General features: G+C 43.7%; 1 protein-coding gene across 1 annotated transcript in view; it reads left to right on the forward strand.

The window, feature by feature from the left end:
* The window catches only part of slc7a5 (solute carrier family 7 member 5), an 84648-nt gene that overhangs the window by 51982 nt on the left and 15427 nt on the right, over positions 1-17239 (forward strand). Inside the window, exon 7 of the mRNA XM_080186886.1 lies at positions 3511-3607. Coding sequence (XP_080043012.1) covers positions 3511-3607 — 97 coding nt within the window. The remainder of the gene's footprint in view (positions 1-3510; positions 3608-17239) is intronic.

Consider the following 17239-nt stretch of genomic DNA (forward strand, 5'->3'; position numbering starts at 1 on the left):
TTTAGTAAATCACGGCTCCCTCGCTTGACCACTTCCTCCCTGCCTGACATGTACATACCTATCAAGGACACGCAGTAGCTGTCCCTTGAACAAGCTCCACATTTCATTTGGGCCCATCCCCTGCAGTTTCCTTCCACATCCTATGCATCCTAAATCTCACCTAATCGCATCACAATTTCCTTTCCCCCAGATATAATTCTTGCCCTGAGGTATGTACCTATCCCTTTCCATTGCTAAAGTAAACATAACCTTGTGGTCACTATCACCAAAGTGTTCACCTACCTCCAAATCTAACACCTGGCCTGGTTCATTATCCAGCACCAAATCCAATGTGGCTCTTGTTGACCTATCTACATACTGCGTCAGGAAACCCTCCTGCACACATTGGACAAAAACTGGCCCATCTAAAGTACTCGAACTAAAACTTTTCCAGTCAATATTTGTAAAGTAGAAGTCCTCCATAACAACTACCATTTTACTTTCGCTGCTATCCAGAATCGTCTTTGCAATCTTTTCCTCTACATCTCTGGAACTTTTCGGAGGCCTATAGAAAACTCCCAACAGGGTGACGTCTCCTTTCTTGTTCTAACCTCAGCCCATACTACCTCAGTAGACAACTGACACTTTGGTGCAGCACTCACAGAGCTCTATTTTGTTGAACATACTGGCTGGAGTTCTACCCCCACCCCCGCCACAGAATTGGAGCAGGCGAGGAGCGAACAACGGAAATGTCCATTGACCTTGGGTGGGAATTTCCGTTTCGCTTGAGCGAGGCCGTAAAATCCCGTCCATGTATTTTGGGTGAGATTTTGTTCAGAGGAATTGTCTACTTGCTTATGTAGGCATGTTATTCTCTTGACATTTATTTGTTGTGGCCAATTTCCTTCTCTCAGGCAAAGCGTCAAAAAATCATTCATTTTTCTGTTTATGAGATTCTAGAACAAATTGGCTGGCACTTTCCAATATAACACCTGTTACTCTTCAAACATAATCCATTTATTGTGAAACAATTTAAGACATTCTGAGGAATTGATAAGGCGTACATCAGTACATGTTCATTCTTTTCTGTTGAAAAGTCAATATGTGTGTTTCACTTGCTTTATATGCTCTGTCTGAGGCCAGAACTCTCCATTCACCTGAAGAAGAGGGAAACCCCTCGAAAGCTAGTGAGTTTACTATCAAATAAATCGGTTGGACTAAAACCTGGTGTTGTCAGACTTTTTACTGTGTTTCACTTCCCCCATTGAGCAACCACTGACAACCAAATGTCTCACCAAGATTAATAGCACTGGATTGAGGAAAGTGATGGAAGTACTTTTCCTTTTCAAAATAGTAGTAACAACGGTAGCTAGCACGAGCAACAAGTACAAAAGGGGATAGAAGTCCTTGTTCTATTTCTGAAAGCCAGTTGGTGAAGGCAATGCTGGAGCCAATCGTACCTCAGAATAAAAAATAATTTGTAGACCGAAACATTAAACACATATAGCTCCTAACTCAGCCAGACCCCAATTTATAGACTTATCTCGTTATAGTCTCTTTTAATATAAACCATCAAAATATAAATCATCAAAATATAAACTATAAAAATCAATTAAACTAACAAGAGGGAGAGAGCCATTGATGTCTGTCTCTCAATGTGTTTGAGTGAAACTCCAATTAATGCCCTCCGCCTGCTTACCATTAACCATAACAATATACAATTAACAGCCTATGCACAAGCATTGCACAGAGGAGGGAGCTGTACTGTAATCCGTTTGGAATGGCCACTAAAGGCAGATCAGATTGTACACATTGACCTGTGTTCCCACATCAGCTCCTGTCTGATTTATCTTTCCTTGTGTCCATCTTTCTTCACCCTTCACCCCCTCATCTGCTGTTGGAAGATAATTGTCCAGCCTTATTACATCTGCAGGATATTCACAGCACCTTGCGTGAAGTGTGGTCACTGTTGTACAGATAAGATGATAGCTAATTGTATATAGCAAGTTTCTTTGAACATCAGTTTATATCCATAAGCAGTAGTCTTATCATTTCTGGTTAACAGAAAAGGTGTCATTATTGGCCAGAGCACTGGAAGAAATTCCTGCTATTCTTGGAACAGTGCCACAGGATTGTTGGTTTGCATGCACTTGGAAGCTATATGAAGCATCTGTTTTCTATCCTAACTGAGGGATATACCACTAGCAATAGAACACCCACTCAATACTGTACTGAAAGGTTAGCCTGGAACAATCCTTGGGTTTTATGTGTCACAAGTTCTGGGCATGCCTGACCTTGTATTCTTTCAGTTTTTTTGTTGTTGCTGTGTAAAACTAAAAATCTAACTGGCAGTTGTGCGACAGGTAAATCCCCATACGTGTAAAACATTAATATGCAAGCAGACTTTTAAAAAAAGTGATATTCAGCCTGTTCAAATTCTGCTGGCATAGGCAGGGGATTTCATTACAACTTCGGAAAATACCAGTGATGTTAAGCTGAATTTTAATTTTATTGGATCCCTAAGGAACTCATTTAGGATTTGGCTGTGCATTCAGCAACAACTTGCAGTTATGTAGACTATGGTAAAACATTCAAAGGTGCTTTGCAAGAATGTTATTCCACAGACTTGGACAGCAAATCACTGGGGAGGAATCATTGCAGTTGGACAGACCTTGGTCAAAGATGGAGGTTTTGAGGGGCATCTTAAAGGAGGAAAGAGTGGAAGAGAAAGGAATTCCAGAATGCAAGGCCTTGGCAGCTGAAGGCAGAGTTGCTAATGGTGCAATAGTCAAGTTTAAAGGTAACAAAGACTGGATGAGGATTTCAGCGGCAGCAGAAGCAAGGGTAGAGTCAAGCTGCACTGCATTGGTGGAAATAGGAAATCTTGGGAATCATATGGAAATGTGGTCAGAAGCTCATCTCGGCATCGGTGCAAGACCAAGATTGTGAATTATATGGTTTAACCTCTTGACAGTTGCCAGGGACTGGGATGGAGTCAGTAGCTAGAAAATGAAATTTGTGGCAGGGTCTGAAGACAATGGCTTCAGGCTTCCCACTACTTAATTGGAGGGAATTTCTGCTGTCCAATACTGGAGGTTGGACAAGCATCTGACAATTTAGAGACAGTGAAAAGGTCATTTAAAGAGATGACGATGAGGTAAACTTGTTCAATGCCAGCGTACACATGGAAGGTGATGCTGTATTTTCGAGTAATGTCATCAAAGGTAGCGTACAAATGAAAAGCAGCAGAGTTCAAGGCCTCTCCTTGGGAGACATCATAAATAATGGTGCATGAATGAGAAGAGTAGCTGTTTGAGCTGATTCTCTGGCTGTGAGTGGATGGAAAAGAATGAATCGGTCAAGGGCAGCCCCACCTAGCTGACAATAGTGGAGAGGTGTTGGAGGGTATTGTAGACAGTTGGAGAATCAACATTTCCCAGGAAACTGAATTCATTTATTAATAAATGTTTACCTTCCCTGTGTACATTTTAGTGATTTTTAAAAATTTCAATATATTCTTTATTGTTGCAGGTTATTCTTTGTGGGATCGCGAGAAGGTCACTTGCCGAGCCTCCTGTCTATGATTCACCCGACACATTTTACTCCCTTACCATCATTGATATTTACTGTGAGTATCACTTGACTTCACTGTGCAAAGAAATGGGCAATTCACTGCTCGGGAATTGTTTGCTTAAGTTCTTTAATGGGTTTATGGAGTACAAAACGAACCTGTTTTTTAACTCAAAACAACTTCTGCACTTACGTTACTGAGTACATGAGGCTTTTCAAATAACTGCCCTAATTATGAATGATTGCAATTATAACTTACAAAACAAAATTATAATGTGCTCAAATGGCAGATTACCTGGTCTGAAACAACTTTGAAACCTTCAATTTTGTTAGTGCCATTTGGGTCTCAATTTAAGACAGATTAAGGTGCGCCTGAATGTATTAGAGCCTGCCAAATCCTATTTGCAGTACTGGAATTTTTGATTTAATAAAAGCGAGAGTAATAAGTGCATTGTCAAGTGGTTGTGTTACTCAACAGTTATACTGTTACTCAAGAAAAAAAGTGGGTACAAAATTGCTATTGAGATTTTAGAAGAGGGAGTTTGAGGTTTACTAGGTTGAGTAAAATGATACATCACCATGCCAGTTGCACGTGCTTGCACTAAGTTGTGAACAAAACCAGTGAATATCTATTAAAAAATTGTGCAGCTCTGATGATTAAGGATTTGTTTAAAATGGGTGCTGTCTTTACATGTAAGTGTAGCATGTCTTTCTTTCCCCAAACTTGTGCATCACAGAGATGCAATGGTTTTACTGCAGACAACAGTGGTCATTTATATTATGTCTTTAACTAATTAAATGACCCTAAACAATTCATAGAAGTGTAAGGAATACAGAAAGGAACATTCGGTAATGGGAAAAACATGGTCAGAGGAGAGTCCTAAATGTGGTGAGGAAGAAAGAACTGGCAGAAGGGCTCAGAAGGGAATGTGAGGCACAGAAAGCTGAAGCCATGATATCAAGTAGCTGGGCAAAAAGACAGAGAAGGAGAGAGATGCATAAGAGACCCGTGTCAGAGGAATAGAGAGATCGGGCAGAAGGATTCACAAAGAAACAGGACAAATCCAACCCAGCCAATTATTGTCCAATGAGTTGATCCTCAGTTATCTGTAAAATGATGGAAGTTGTTGTCCAACCGGCTAACAGCAGAAACTGTTCACCGACTCTCATTTTGGGTTTTGTCAGGGCCTCTTAGCTCCTGATAACTGTTACGGCATTAGTCCACACATGGACTTGAGTTTAAACTTGTGAGCTGAGAGTGATTACCCTTGACATTAAGCCAGCATTCAACCAAGTGTGACATCAAGGAGCCCTACCAAAACAGGAGGCAGTGGCTCAGACGGCTCTGTAAATCCAGCCCGGGAGCAAAAGCCCAGAAGTTGGAGTTTTCAGGTGCAGAAGCAGCCAAGTGCAGAGACGGACTGACTGAAAAGCCTACCTCAGTGTTCTGACATTGTGTGAAAGATTGAAAGAAAGAAAACATAACATTCTCCCAGCTCTCACCCATCACCTCCCATACTCTCCACGTGCCTCATTCTTACTGACCTGTGCCACCTCATACTTTCCACCAACCGTTCATGGATCTCCATACCTTCCATGCCCATGTACTCACCCCATAGCTCATCATATTTCCCATACCCTTTCCTTATCCCTTTTGCCTTTAATAACTCCCGAGCCAACTTAGTACCAAATCATGCAACCTGCCTTGGTATCCACCATGGGCAAACCTCAGTGATCATGCTGACAGAACAAGGCTAAATAGCTATTGATGTGTCATAATTTTAAAAAATACTCATTGATTAAAAAGAAATTCAATCTTAAAACAAGGGGTCATAGTTTTAAGATAAAGGATAGTAGATTTATAACAGAGATGAGGAGAAATTACTTCCCTCAAGGATCGTGAATCTGTGGAATTCACCACTCTAGAGTGTGGTGGATGCCAGGATGTTGAGTAAGTTTTAGGAGGAGAGAGATAGATTTTTAATCAGCAGTGGGTTGAAGGATTATGGAGAATGAGCAGGAAAGTGGAGTTGAGGCTGAGAAGTCAGCCCATGATTGGATTGAACGGCAAAGCAGGCTTGAGTGGCTGAATTGCCTACTCCTGGTCTTAGTTCTTATGATGCTCTTTTGGAGAGTTGGTGCAGACTCAGTGGGCCGAACAGCCTCCTTCTCCACTGTAGGAACTCTATTGGATATCTTGAGAGTTCTTTGCCATCTTCACAGTTGCAATGAGAATCATAAAGGGCACCTGAGCCAAAGGGTATCTGATCTCTCACATAGGGTACCTTACACCCACAAAAGGGTAGCCTGGCTGCCCAAACAAATGCACGAGGTTCAGACCTGCTCTTCCCTGGTCTAACCTGCACTCTGGGTTTCAGGCACTTAGCTCTCCTAAATCACACATGCATTGCTAGCTGCTGATATAGATGGGCAGCTGTCCCTGGGAACCACAAATGTGAAATCTGAAACTGTAATTTAGAGCCTGTCTGTCAACATGAAAATCCTGAGAGGGAATAAGGGGGAAATCTCCACTGGTTGTATTCATACCTGGCACAAAGTAAGATGGTTCCCATTGGAGGTCAGTCACCTCAGTACTGGGACATTGTTGCAAAAGTTCCTCAGGGTAGTGTCCTTGGCCCAAGCATCTTCAACTGCTTCATGAATGAACTCCCTCCACCATAACGTCAGAAGTGGGGATGTTCTTTGATATTTTCACAATGGTTAGTACCATTCATGGCTCCTGAGATACTGAAGCAGTCTGTACTTGGCCATGTGCAGCAAGACCTGGACAACGTTCAGGCCTAAGCGTTTAAATGATAAGCAACATTTGTGGTACATAAGTGCCAGGCAATCGACATCTTTAGCAAGAGAGAATCTATTCATTTCCCTTTGAAATTCAATGACATTACCATCACTAAACTTCCAATATCAACATTCTGGGGATTAAGCAGAAACAGAACTGGAGTAGCCATATAAATACTGGGACTACAACAGCAGGTAAGAGACTAGAAACTCACCTCCTGGCCTCCAAATTGTCTGTCCACCACCTGTAAGGTACAAGTCAGGAATGTGATGAAATACTCTCCACTTGCCTGGATGAGTGCACCTCCAACAACACTTGAGAAACTCAACACCATCCAGGACAAAGGAGTCCGCTTGATTAGTACCCCATCCACAACCTTCAATATTCGCTGCTCCCATCATCAACCCACACTGGCAGCAGTGTGTACACATCTACAAGATGCACTGCAGCAACTCAACAAGATTTCTTTGAAAAGCACCTTCAAAGCCTACAACCTCTGCCACTTAGAACGTTAAGGCCAGCTATGCATAGGAACACCAACACTTGCAGGTTCCTCTCCAAGCCTCCCACTACCCTGACTTAGAATTATGTCATTGTTCTTACACTGTTGCTGGGTCAAAGTAGAACATAGAACACTCCAGCACAAACAGGCCCTTCGGCCCACTAGTTGTGCCGATCACTTCTATACCTACGAAACCATAGACCTATCTATAACCCCCAATCCCATTAGATCCCATATACTCATCCAGAAGTCTTTTAAAAGACCCCAGCGAGTTCGCCTCCACCACCACCGACGGCAGCCGATTCCATTCACTCACCACCCTCTGAGTGAAAAACTTACCCCTAACATCTCCTCTGTACTTGCTTCCCTGCACCTTAAATCTGTGTCCTCTCGTAGCGACCATTTCAGCCCTGGGAAATAGCCTCTGAGAATCCACCCTATCTATTCCTCTCAACATCTTATAAACCTCTATCAGGTCGCCTCTCAACCTTCGTCTCTCCAGGGAGAAGAGTCCCAGCTCCCTCAACCAATCTTCATAAGGCATGCCTCCCAATCCAGGCAACATCCTTGTAAATCTCCTCTGCACCCTTTCAACAGCTTCCACGTCCTTCCTATAGTGAGGTGACCAGTACTCCAAGTGGGGTCTGACAAGGGTCCCATAAAGTTGCAGCATTACCTCCCGACTCCTAAACTCAATCCCTCGATTAATGAGGGGCCAGTACACCATACGCCTTCTTGACCACATCCTCCACCTGCGAGGCCGATTTAAGAGTCCTATGGACCCGGACCCCAAGATCCCTCTGCTCTTCAACACAGCTAAGACTCCTACCCTTGATATTGTACTCCTTCATCCCATTGGTCCTGCCAAAATGGACCACTACATATTTATCTGCGTTGAAGTCCATCTGCCACTTCTCCGCCCAGTCTTGCATCCTATCTATGTCCCGCTGCAACTTCTGACATCCCTCCAGACCATCCACAACACCACCAACATTCGTATCGTCTGCGAACATGCTAACCCATCCCTCCACTTCCTCATCCAGGTCATTTATGAAAATGACAAACAGCAAGGATCCTAGAACAGATCCCTGGGGCACTCCACTGGTGACCGACCTCCATGCAGAAAAAGACCCATCCACAACCACTCTCTGCCTTCTGCAGGCAAGCCAGTTCTGGATCCACAAGGCCAAAGCCCCCTGGATCCCATGCCCTCTCACCTTCTCAAGAAGTCTTGCATGGGGGACCTTATCAAACGCCTTGCTGAAGTCCATGTAAACCACGTCTACCGCTCTTCCTTCGTCAATGTGCTCAGTCAGATTCTCAAAGAACTCAACTAGGCTCGTAAGGCACGATCTGCCCTTGACAAAACCATGTTGACTATTTCTGATCATTCTAAACTTCTCCAAATGCTCATAAATCTTGTCCCTCAGAAGCCTCTCCATCAACTTATCAACCACTGAGGTCAGACTCACCGGTTGGTAATTTCCCGGGCTATCCCTGTTCTCTTTCTTGAAAATACGAACCACAAATCCTGGAACTCCCTCCCTAACTGTGAATGTATCTAAACCACACGGACCGCAGTGGTTCAAGAAAGTGGCTTACTGCTACCTTCAAGGGCTGTTAAGGATGAGTGACTAATTCAGGCCAAAGCAATGAAGTTCACATCCTGTAAACAAATTTTTAAAAAGGTAGAATTAGGTAATGCAATTACCAAACAAAGACAAATGGAATGTATCGCTGATCAAAATGAAAAGGAACATGAAAGAATGTCAGTTGGATGAAACTTGCAAAGAAGGAAATGCTGGTTGCAAAAGGCTGTTTGTGTGTCCACTTTACTACAGATTAAATTACACAACAGAATTGAGTGTGTGCATGATGCAATCAGCTACATAGCGACAATCAATCTGATTTGCTATTGACACACAGCAAAGAGGCTTCTGAAAAAATAGATTGAATCCCGAAACACTTGATTGAACATTCACATGTAAGAAGGATTACAATCACGTAGCATTACAAATGACAGGCTGAAAATATTACCTTTTCTGCTGAAACAGTTGACCCTGAATTGATTATTATCATGATGACAGCCCTGCTTAATGAAACAATATAACTTTGGTGCACGTTGCCCCTGTAAACTCACTGCCTGCCCAACTGTAAGTTTCAGTGGTGAGACTCTGATCTTCACTTTCTGGCCTTCCAAAAACATTGATAGAGAATTATTCTACAATCCAATCCACTTGTGTTCTGTGAAGGTTAACCTCACAAATCGTTCCCATTGCACACAATTCCTGTTTTGGCAAATGGTTTCCTCGATAGAAAGTTATAACTCTGAACATATTGTTCTTTTCCATGATGCAAGATAAAATTCCCTGGCACATAAGAAACAGTCTGATGCATTTTTTGACAAGTATCAATCTGTTTGAATACTAAGCAAAAATTCTCTTGTTCAGGGTGGTGCATGCTGGTGTCAGATTCCAACCCACCTCACTGAGATCTCTGCAACATGAGCTATTTTCTTGTTTTGGGTATAATTTGTTTCACAAGTTTGGCTTCAAGACTGAATCCTCCCACAATACGGAGCTCTCACCCACTAGGACCAAAAGACATAAGTTGTTTAGTTGGATCACTGCATCAGCACCAGATGAGGTAAAGGTGGTGTTCGTGTCATTGGACTGGCAATCCAAAGGCCCCGGCTGATGATCCAGGGGCAAAAGTTCAAATTCCACCACCACATCTGGTGGAATTTAAATCTAAATTAACAAATTCTGTATTAAAAGACAGACTCAGTAAGAGTGATCACGAGGCCATTATCAATTGTTGTAAGAATCTCTCTGGTTTAAAAATGTTCTTGGGAAAGGAAATCTGCCATCCTTACCTGTCTGGTCTATGTTTGACTCCAAACCCACTCAGTGGTTGACTCTGAAATGGCCAGGGAAAGCAACCAGTTCTATCAAAACTGCGAGGAAGTCTAAAAACAATTAAACCGGATGGAACTTCCAGCATCGACCAAAGCACTGAAAACAACAATGTGACATCTAGCCTTGTCCACCCATACTAATACCAGGGGCCCTGCACCAAGGTTAGGAGAGCAGTGCCACAGACGGGTCAAGCAATTGCCTGGCATACACATATAGTCATGGTATCATACATACTGACAGTGTCCTGGACACCACCATCAGCACCCCTGTTTCACTGACAAGACAAACCCACCAGAGGTGGCGGCGGCACTGTGGTTTACAGCCAGGAAGGAGTTGCCCTGTGAACCCTTAGCATTGACTCCAGAGTGCATGAAATCTCATGGCATCGGGTCAAACATGGGCAAGGAAACTTCTGCTGATTACCACCTCCTGCACCCCCAGCAGCTGATGAATCAGTACTCCTCAATGTTGATCACCATTTGAAAGAAGCACAGAGGGTTTCAAAAGCACAGAATGTTCTCTGGGTGGGGGACATCAATGTCCTTTATCAAGAACTGCACAGTGGCACAGTGGTTAGCGCTGCTACTTTTCAGCGCCAGGGACCTGGGTTTGATTCCAGCCATGGGTGAGTGTGTGGAGTTTGCATGTTCTCCCAGTGTCTGCGTAGGTTTCCTCCAGGTGCTCTACTTTCCTCCCATAGTCCAAGGATGTAGGTTAGGTAGATAGGTCGTGGTAAATTGCCTCTTAGTGTCCAAAGATGTTGGTTAGGTAGATTACCCATGGTAAATCCACAGGGTTACAGGGATAGGTCCGGGGGATGGCGCAGGGGATGGACCTGGGTAAAACACCGTTTCAGAGAGTTGGTGCAAGCTTGATGGGCTGAATGGCCCCCATCTGTGCTGTGGGGATTCTGTGGTTCTAATGGCTCATTAGCACAAATATCGAGCAAGCTGGTTGAATCCTAAAGGACATAGGCGCTAAACTGTGTCTGTAGTAGATGATAAAGAAACCAAAAAGAGAGAAAACAACTTGACCTTGTCTTCATCAATCTGCATGTTACAAATACATCTGTCCATGACAGTATTTCTGGAGTGACCACCGCACAGTCCTTGTGGAGACCAAGTCCAAGTTTGCATTGAGGATAACCTCCATTGTGCTGTGTGGGACAACCACTGTGCTAAATGAAATAGATTTCACATAGGTCTGGCAAACTCAAAAGTGGACATTAATGAGGCACTGTGAGCCATCAACAGCAGCAGAATTGTACACAACCACAATGTATAATCTCATGGCCCAGCATATCCCACACTTTACCACTACTGTCAAACCTTCAGATTCAATAAAGAGTGAAGGAGAGCAGGAGGGCATGCTGGGAGCAGTGCCAGGCATATCTAAAATTTCGGTGTTGGCTTGATAAAGTTGCAACATAGCACTACTTGCATGCTGAACAGCAGAAGCAGCATGCAACTAACAGTGTTAAGTGATTCTGTAATCAATGGAGCAGATCTAAGTTCCACATCTAATATTAAGTAGGAAGTTGCGATGGGCTAACTGGAGGAGGAAGTTGCACAATAGCCCCATCCTCAGCATTGGGGGATCACAGAACATCAGTGCAAAATTCAAGGCATTTGCAGCCATTTTCTGCCAGAGGCACCAAATGGACAATGCATCTCAGCCTCCTCCTGAAGTTCCCAGATGCCAGTCTTCTGTGAAGATAATTCATCCCACATAATATCAAGAATCACTGATAGCACTGGAAACTGCAATGGCTACGAGCACTGATTACATTCCAACATAATATTGAAGACTTGTGCTGAAGTACTCACCATGCCTTTACCCAACTTGTTCCAGTATAACTACAACACTGGCATCAATGGTATGTCCTTTCCACAAAAATCCTGAGAAATCCAAGTTGACCAATTAGCACTCCATCCATCTGCTCTCACTCATCAGCAAAGTGATGGAAGATGTTGGAGACAGTTCTGCCGAGCGGCACTTACTCAGCAGTAATATGCTTACTGAGACTCAGCTTGGGTTCCACCAGAGTCACTTAGCTCCTCACCTCATTACACAGTTGGTCCAAACATGGATAAAGGAGCTGAACTGCGAAGGTGGATTGAGAGGATTGCATTTGACAGTAAGACAGCATTTCACCAAGTCTCACCAAGGAGTCCCAGCAAAACTGGCCAATGGGAATCAGGGGGGGACCCTCTGCTGGTTGCAGACAGGAAGATGGTTATGTTTGTTGGGGGTCAGTCATCTCAGTCCTGAGACATCAGCACATCCTCAGGTTAGTGATCTGGGCCCAATCAACTTCAGCTGTTTCATCAATGCCCTTTCCTCCATTATTAAGGCCTGAAGTGGGAATGATTGCAACATTCAAGCTTGGCTGATAAGTGACAACAAGAAATGTGGATGTCCAAAGACATCCTCATTTATCAGCAACTTCCTTCTCCAGTTAGCAGATTAATTGTCCGTCGTGATTTCCTACTTAGATCTTAGGTACGGCACTTAGATCTGTTCCATTAGTTGTAGAATCACTTAACACTGTCAGTTGTATTCTGCTTCTGTTGTCTGGCAAACAAGTGGTTCTATTATAACTTGATCAAGCTGACAATACCCAATTTTTAAATATGTCTGGTACTGCTCCCAGCATGCCCTCCTGCCCCCCTTCACTCTTCATTAAACCAGATGGTTTGATAATAATGGTAGAGTGGGTATTCTTGTTCATAAGTCACTGAAAGCTATCATGCAACAAGCAATTAGGAAGGCAAAGTTATCCTTTATTGCAAGAGGATTTGAGTACAAGAATAAAGAAGCCTCAGTGAAACCACATATGGAATATGTGTGGTATTATGGTCTCCTTGTCTAAGGACGGAAATACTGGCCACAGAGGGAGTGCAACAAAGGTTTGGCGAACTATTTCGGGGGATAGCAGCACTGTTCTATGAGGAAAGGAGATGGTCTTCTCTAGAGTTTAGAAGAATGAGATGTGACCTCACTGAAGTGTACAATATTTTTACAGGGCTTGACAGATTAAACACATCACAGCAGATGAATTAGCCCTTCAAGCCTGCTGCACCATTCAATAAGATCATGGCTGATCTAATCATAACCAGTAACTCCATATTCCTACTTAGCCCCAATAACTGTTCACTTCCTTGCTTAACAAGAATCTTTCTAATGCTGCCTCAAAGACACTCACTCTGCTTCCACCGCTTTTTGAGGAAGAGTACCAAAGACTCATGATCCTCAAAGAAAACAATTTCTCCTCATTTCTGTCCTAAATGGGCAACCCTTTATTTTTAAACAGTGGTCCTTACTACTAGATTCCCCCCTCAAGAAGAAACATCCTCTCCACATTGACTCTATCAAAATCCCTCAGGATCTTATTTCAGCAAAGTTGCTTCTTACTCTTCTACAGCAGTATGTATTGGTGAAAGAGTTAAGCCTGTGAGTTGGGTGTGTGTGTGTGTGAGAGAGAGAAGTGAAGCCGTATATGAGAGAGGGAGAACTATTTTTGAGAAAGACAGCTGAGTGTTTAATGTTTATTTACTAGTGTCACAAGTAGGCTTACATTAACACCGCAATGAAGTTACAGTGAAAATCCCTTAGTCGCCACATTCCGGCACCTATTCAGATACACTGAGGGAGAATTTAGCATGACCAATACACGTAACCAGCATGTCTTTCAGACTGTGGGAGGAAACCCACACAGACACGGAGAATGTACAGACTCCACACAGGTAGTGACCCAAGCCGGGAATCAAACCCCGGTCCTTGGCGCTATAAGGCAGCAGTGCTAACCACTGGTTGTGTGCATGAGAGAGAGAGTTAGGTTTCTGCATGTGAGAAAGAGAGGTGTGTGTGTGTGTCTGTGTATGTATTAGAAAGAGAGGTGAGGGCATGCGAGAGAGAGAGAAATAAGTATATGTGTGTCTGTTGGAGAGAGAGGTGAGTTTATGTATGTGTGAGAGAGAGAGGTGAGTTTATGTATGTGTGAGACAGAGAGTTGAAAGTGAGTGCTTTTGTAAAGCGGTGAAAGTGAATATGTGTGAGAGAGGGGTGTGTATGAGAGAGACAAGTGAGTTTGTGAGACAGATGAGTGTATATGTGTGTGAGAGAGATGAAAATTAATGTGTATGTGTGAGGGGTGAGAGAATGTGTATGTGAGAGAGAGTTGTGTGACTGAAAGAAGTGAGTATGTGAGAAAAACAGGTAAATGTGTGCCAATGCGCATGTGAGAGAGAAGTGAGTGTGTGACAGATTTGTGAAAAAAAAGCTATGTGTCTATGTGAAAGGGGTGTGTGTTGTGTGTGAGAGAGAGAGATGTATGTCTCAGAAAGACAAGTGAGTGTGTGTCCATGAATGTGTGAAAGAGGGGTGAGTGTGTATAAGAAAGAGGTGAATTGTGTGCATGTATATATGTGTGTGAGAGCGGTGTGTGTATCTGTGTGAAAACGAGAGATGAGAGTCAATGTGTATGAAAAAAAACTGAATATGTGTGAGAGAAGTGTGTGTATGTGTATGAAAAAGAAAGATTTGTATATTTGTGAGAGATTAGTGTATGTGAGAGACACAGGTGAAAGTGAATCTATATACGAGAGAGAGTGAGAGTGTTGGTATGAAGAAGGTGAGTGAATGTGTATGTGAGAGAGGTGTATGTGTGTGTGTACATGTCTGATATGAGAATCCAGTTCTCCAGCAGCATCACAAACAAATTTGTGAGCAAAACAAGCAGCAGTACTCCTCCCATTAACTATGATTAAAGTAAGACTGAAGCACCTTGTTGAAGAGAATTTTTTAATTATAATTAAAAATAGAGTTTATTAAATGTTTAATTTACATACAAGAAATAGAAAATAGATTGTTCCTGTGGAGCAGCATCGAGAGGCAGTGATTTCTGGGCGTGTGTGCAGGTCGCGAGTAAGGTACTTTTTCTTGTTTATATTTTTTAACTTTTATTTCTAGTTTAAAGTCACGAGTAGTGGTGGGTTTTTTTTCCTTCTTTTGAATTAGTTCGAAACCGGAAGTCGTCACTAGGACGCTTACCGGTATTTATAGTTTTTTTGTTCCGGGTCTCAGACCCTATAAATCGGCACGAAGAGGATACCCGATCCTCTACACTGGTAGAGAATCCCACCCTCCCACCTCCTCTAACCTAATTATAAGTGTGTGGGAAGTTTTTTTTTGTTTTTTCTTTTCTGCTGGAAATTGTTTCAGGGATGGCAGTTCAGGCAGTAAGCTGCATGTCCTGTGGTATGTATGTGGTGAGGGAAATCAGTAGTGTTTCTGCTGATTTTACCTGTAGGAAGTGTATTCAATTGCAGCTTCTAGAGAAGCGTGTTAAGGAGCTGGAGTTGGAATTGGAGGAACTCCGGATAATTCGGGAGGCTGAGGCAGACATAGATAGGAGTTACAAGGAGATAGTCACTCCTAGAAATGAGTCTTGGGTAACTGCCAGGAAGAGGGGTAAGAAGCAATTGTAGGGACAATCCCCTGGGGCTGTTCCCCTCCAAAATAGGTTTTCTGTCCTGGAGGCTGCAGTTGATGAGGTATCAACTGGAGATTGCCAAAGGGAGCAGGTCTCTGGAGGTGAGCCTGTTGTGAAGGCTCAGGTGGTTAGGGGTCGTAAAAGATTGGGCCTAGTGATTGGGGACTCCACAGTTAGGGGGACGGATAGGAGAGTCAGAGGTAATGGTAGGGACTCAGGGCTGGTGTGTTGCCTCCCAGGGGCTGGGGTCCAGGATGTTTCAGAGAGGGTGTTTAGGACTCTTAAGGGTGAGGGGGATCAATCCCAAGTCATAGTTCATGTGGGGACGCATGACATAGGGAGGTTAAGGGAAGGGGATATTAAGCAGAACTTTATGGAGTTGGGGTGGAAACTTAAGGCCAAGTCGGACAGGGTGGTTATCTCGGGACTCTTGCCTGTGCCACAGGATAGTGTAGAGCGGAACAGGGAGAGGGAAAGTTTGAACTCGTGGCTGAGGGGATGGTGCAGGAGGGAGGGGTTCAGGTTCTTGAGCAATTGGGGCTCATTCTGGGGAAGGTGGGACCTCTACAGGAGTGATGGTCTACACCTGAATCAGAGGGGAACTAATATCTTGGGGGGAAAATTTGCTAAGGCTATGCAGGGGGGTTTAAACTGATTCAGAGGGGGGGTGGGGTCTTGAGTAGCAGGGGTGAAAGTGAGGGGGGCACAGATGGGGACTGCAATGAACGGCATCGTGGGGGTGAAGTGGAGCAGGGTTTGAAATGTGTATACTTTAATGCGAGGAGTATTCGCAATAAAGTGGGTGAACTTGCAGCGTGGATCAGTACCTGGGACTTTGATGTTGTGGCCATTTCAGAGACATGGATAGAGCAGGGTCAGGAATGGTTGTTGCAGGTTCCGGGGTTCAAATGCTTCAGTAGGAGTAGAGAAGGAGGTAGAGGGGGGGAGGGGTAGCATTATTAGTCAAGGATTGTATCACAGTGTCAGAGAGGAAGTTTGATGAGGACTTGTCTGTTGAGGTAGTATGGGCTGAGGTTAGAAATAGGAGAGGAGAGGTCACCCTGTTGGGAGTCTTTTATAGACCTCCTAAAAGTTCTAGAGAGGTTGAGGAAAGGATTGCGGAGACGATTCTGGATAGGAGTGAAAGTAATAGGGTAATTGTTATGGGGGACTTTAACTTTACTAATATTGATTGGAATAGCTATAGCTGTAACTCCTTAGAGGGGTCAGTTTTTGTACAAAGCGTGCAGGAGGGTTTCTTGACTCAGTATGTTGACAGGCCAACTAGAGGTGAGGCTATATTGGATTTGGTGCTGGGAAATGAGCCAGACCAGGTGCTAGACTTGGAAGTTGGGGTGCATTTTGGTGATAGTGACCACAATTCGGTTACGTTCACCTTAGTGATGGAAAGGGATAGGCAGGAACCTCGGGTCAGTAGTTTTAGCTGGGGGAAGGGTAATTATGAGGCTATTAGGAGAGAATTAGGAAGCATAGGTTGGACTAGGAGATTACAGGGTCTCGGAATGTCCGAAATGTGGAGTTTTTTCAAGGAGCAGCTACTGCGAGTCCTTGATATGTATGTCCCTGTCAGGCAAGGAGGTATTGGTCGAGCTAGGGAACCAAGGTGCACTAGGAAAGTTGATTCGCTGGTTAAAAAGAAAAAGGAGGCTTATGTCCGGATGAGACTTGAGGGCTCAGATAGTGCACTAGAGAGCTTTAGATTGGCTAGGAGGGAGTTAAAGAGAGAGTTAAGAAGGGCTAAAAGAGGACATGAGAAGACTTTGGCTGATAGGATTAAGGAAAATCCTAAGGCGTTCTATAGATACGTTAAGAACAAAAGGTTGGTTAGGGCAAGATTAGGGCCAGTTAGAGACAGCAGTGGGAATTTATGTGTGGAACCGGAAGAGGTTGGAGAGGCATTGAACCAATATTTCTCTTCGGTGTTCACGCAGGGGGACATAAATGTAGCTGTG

This window comes from Carcharhinus amblyrhynchos, chromosome 4, assembly GCF_965287045.1.
Source record: "Carcharhinus amblyrhynchos chromosome 4, sCarAmb.v2.hapA, whole genome shotgun sequence".
Classification (NCBI taxonomy): domain Eukaryota; kingdom Metazoa; phylum Chordata; class Chondrichthyes; order Carcharhiniformes; family Carcharhinidae; genus Carcharhinus; species Carcharhinus amblyrhynchos.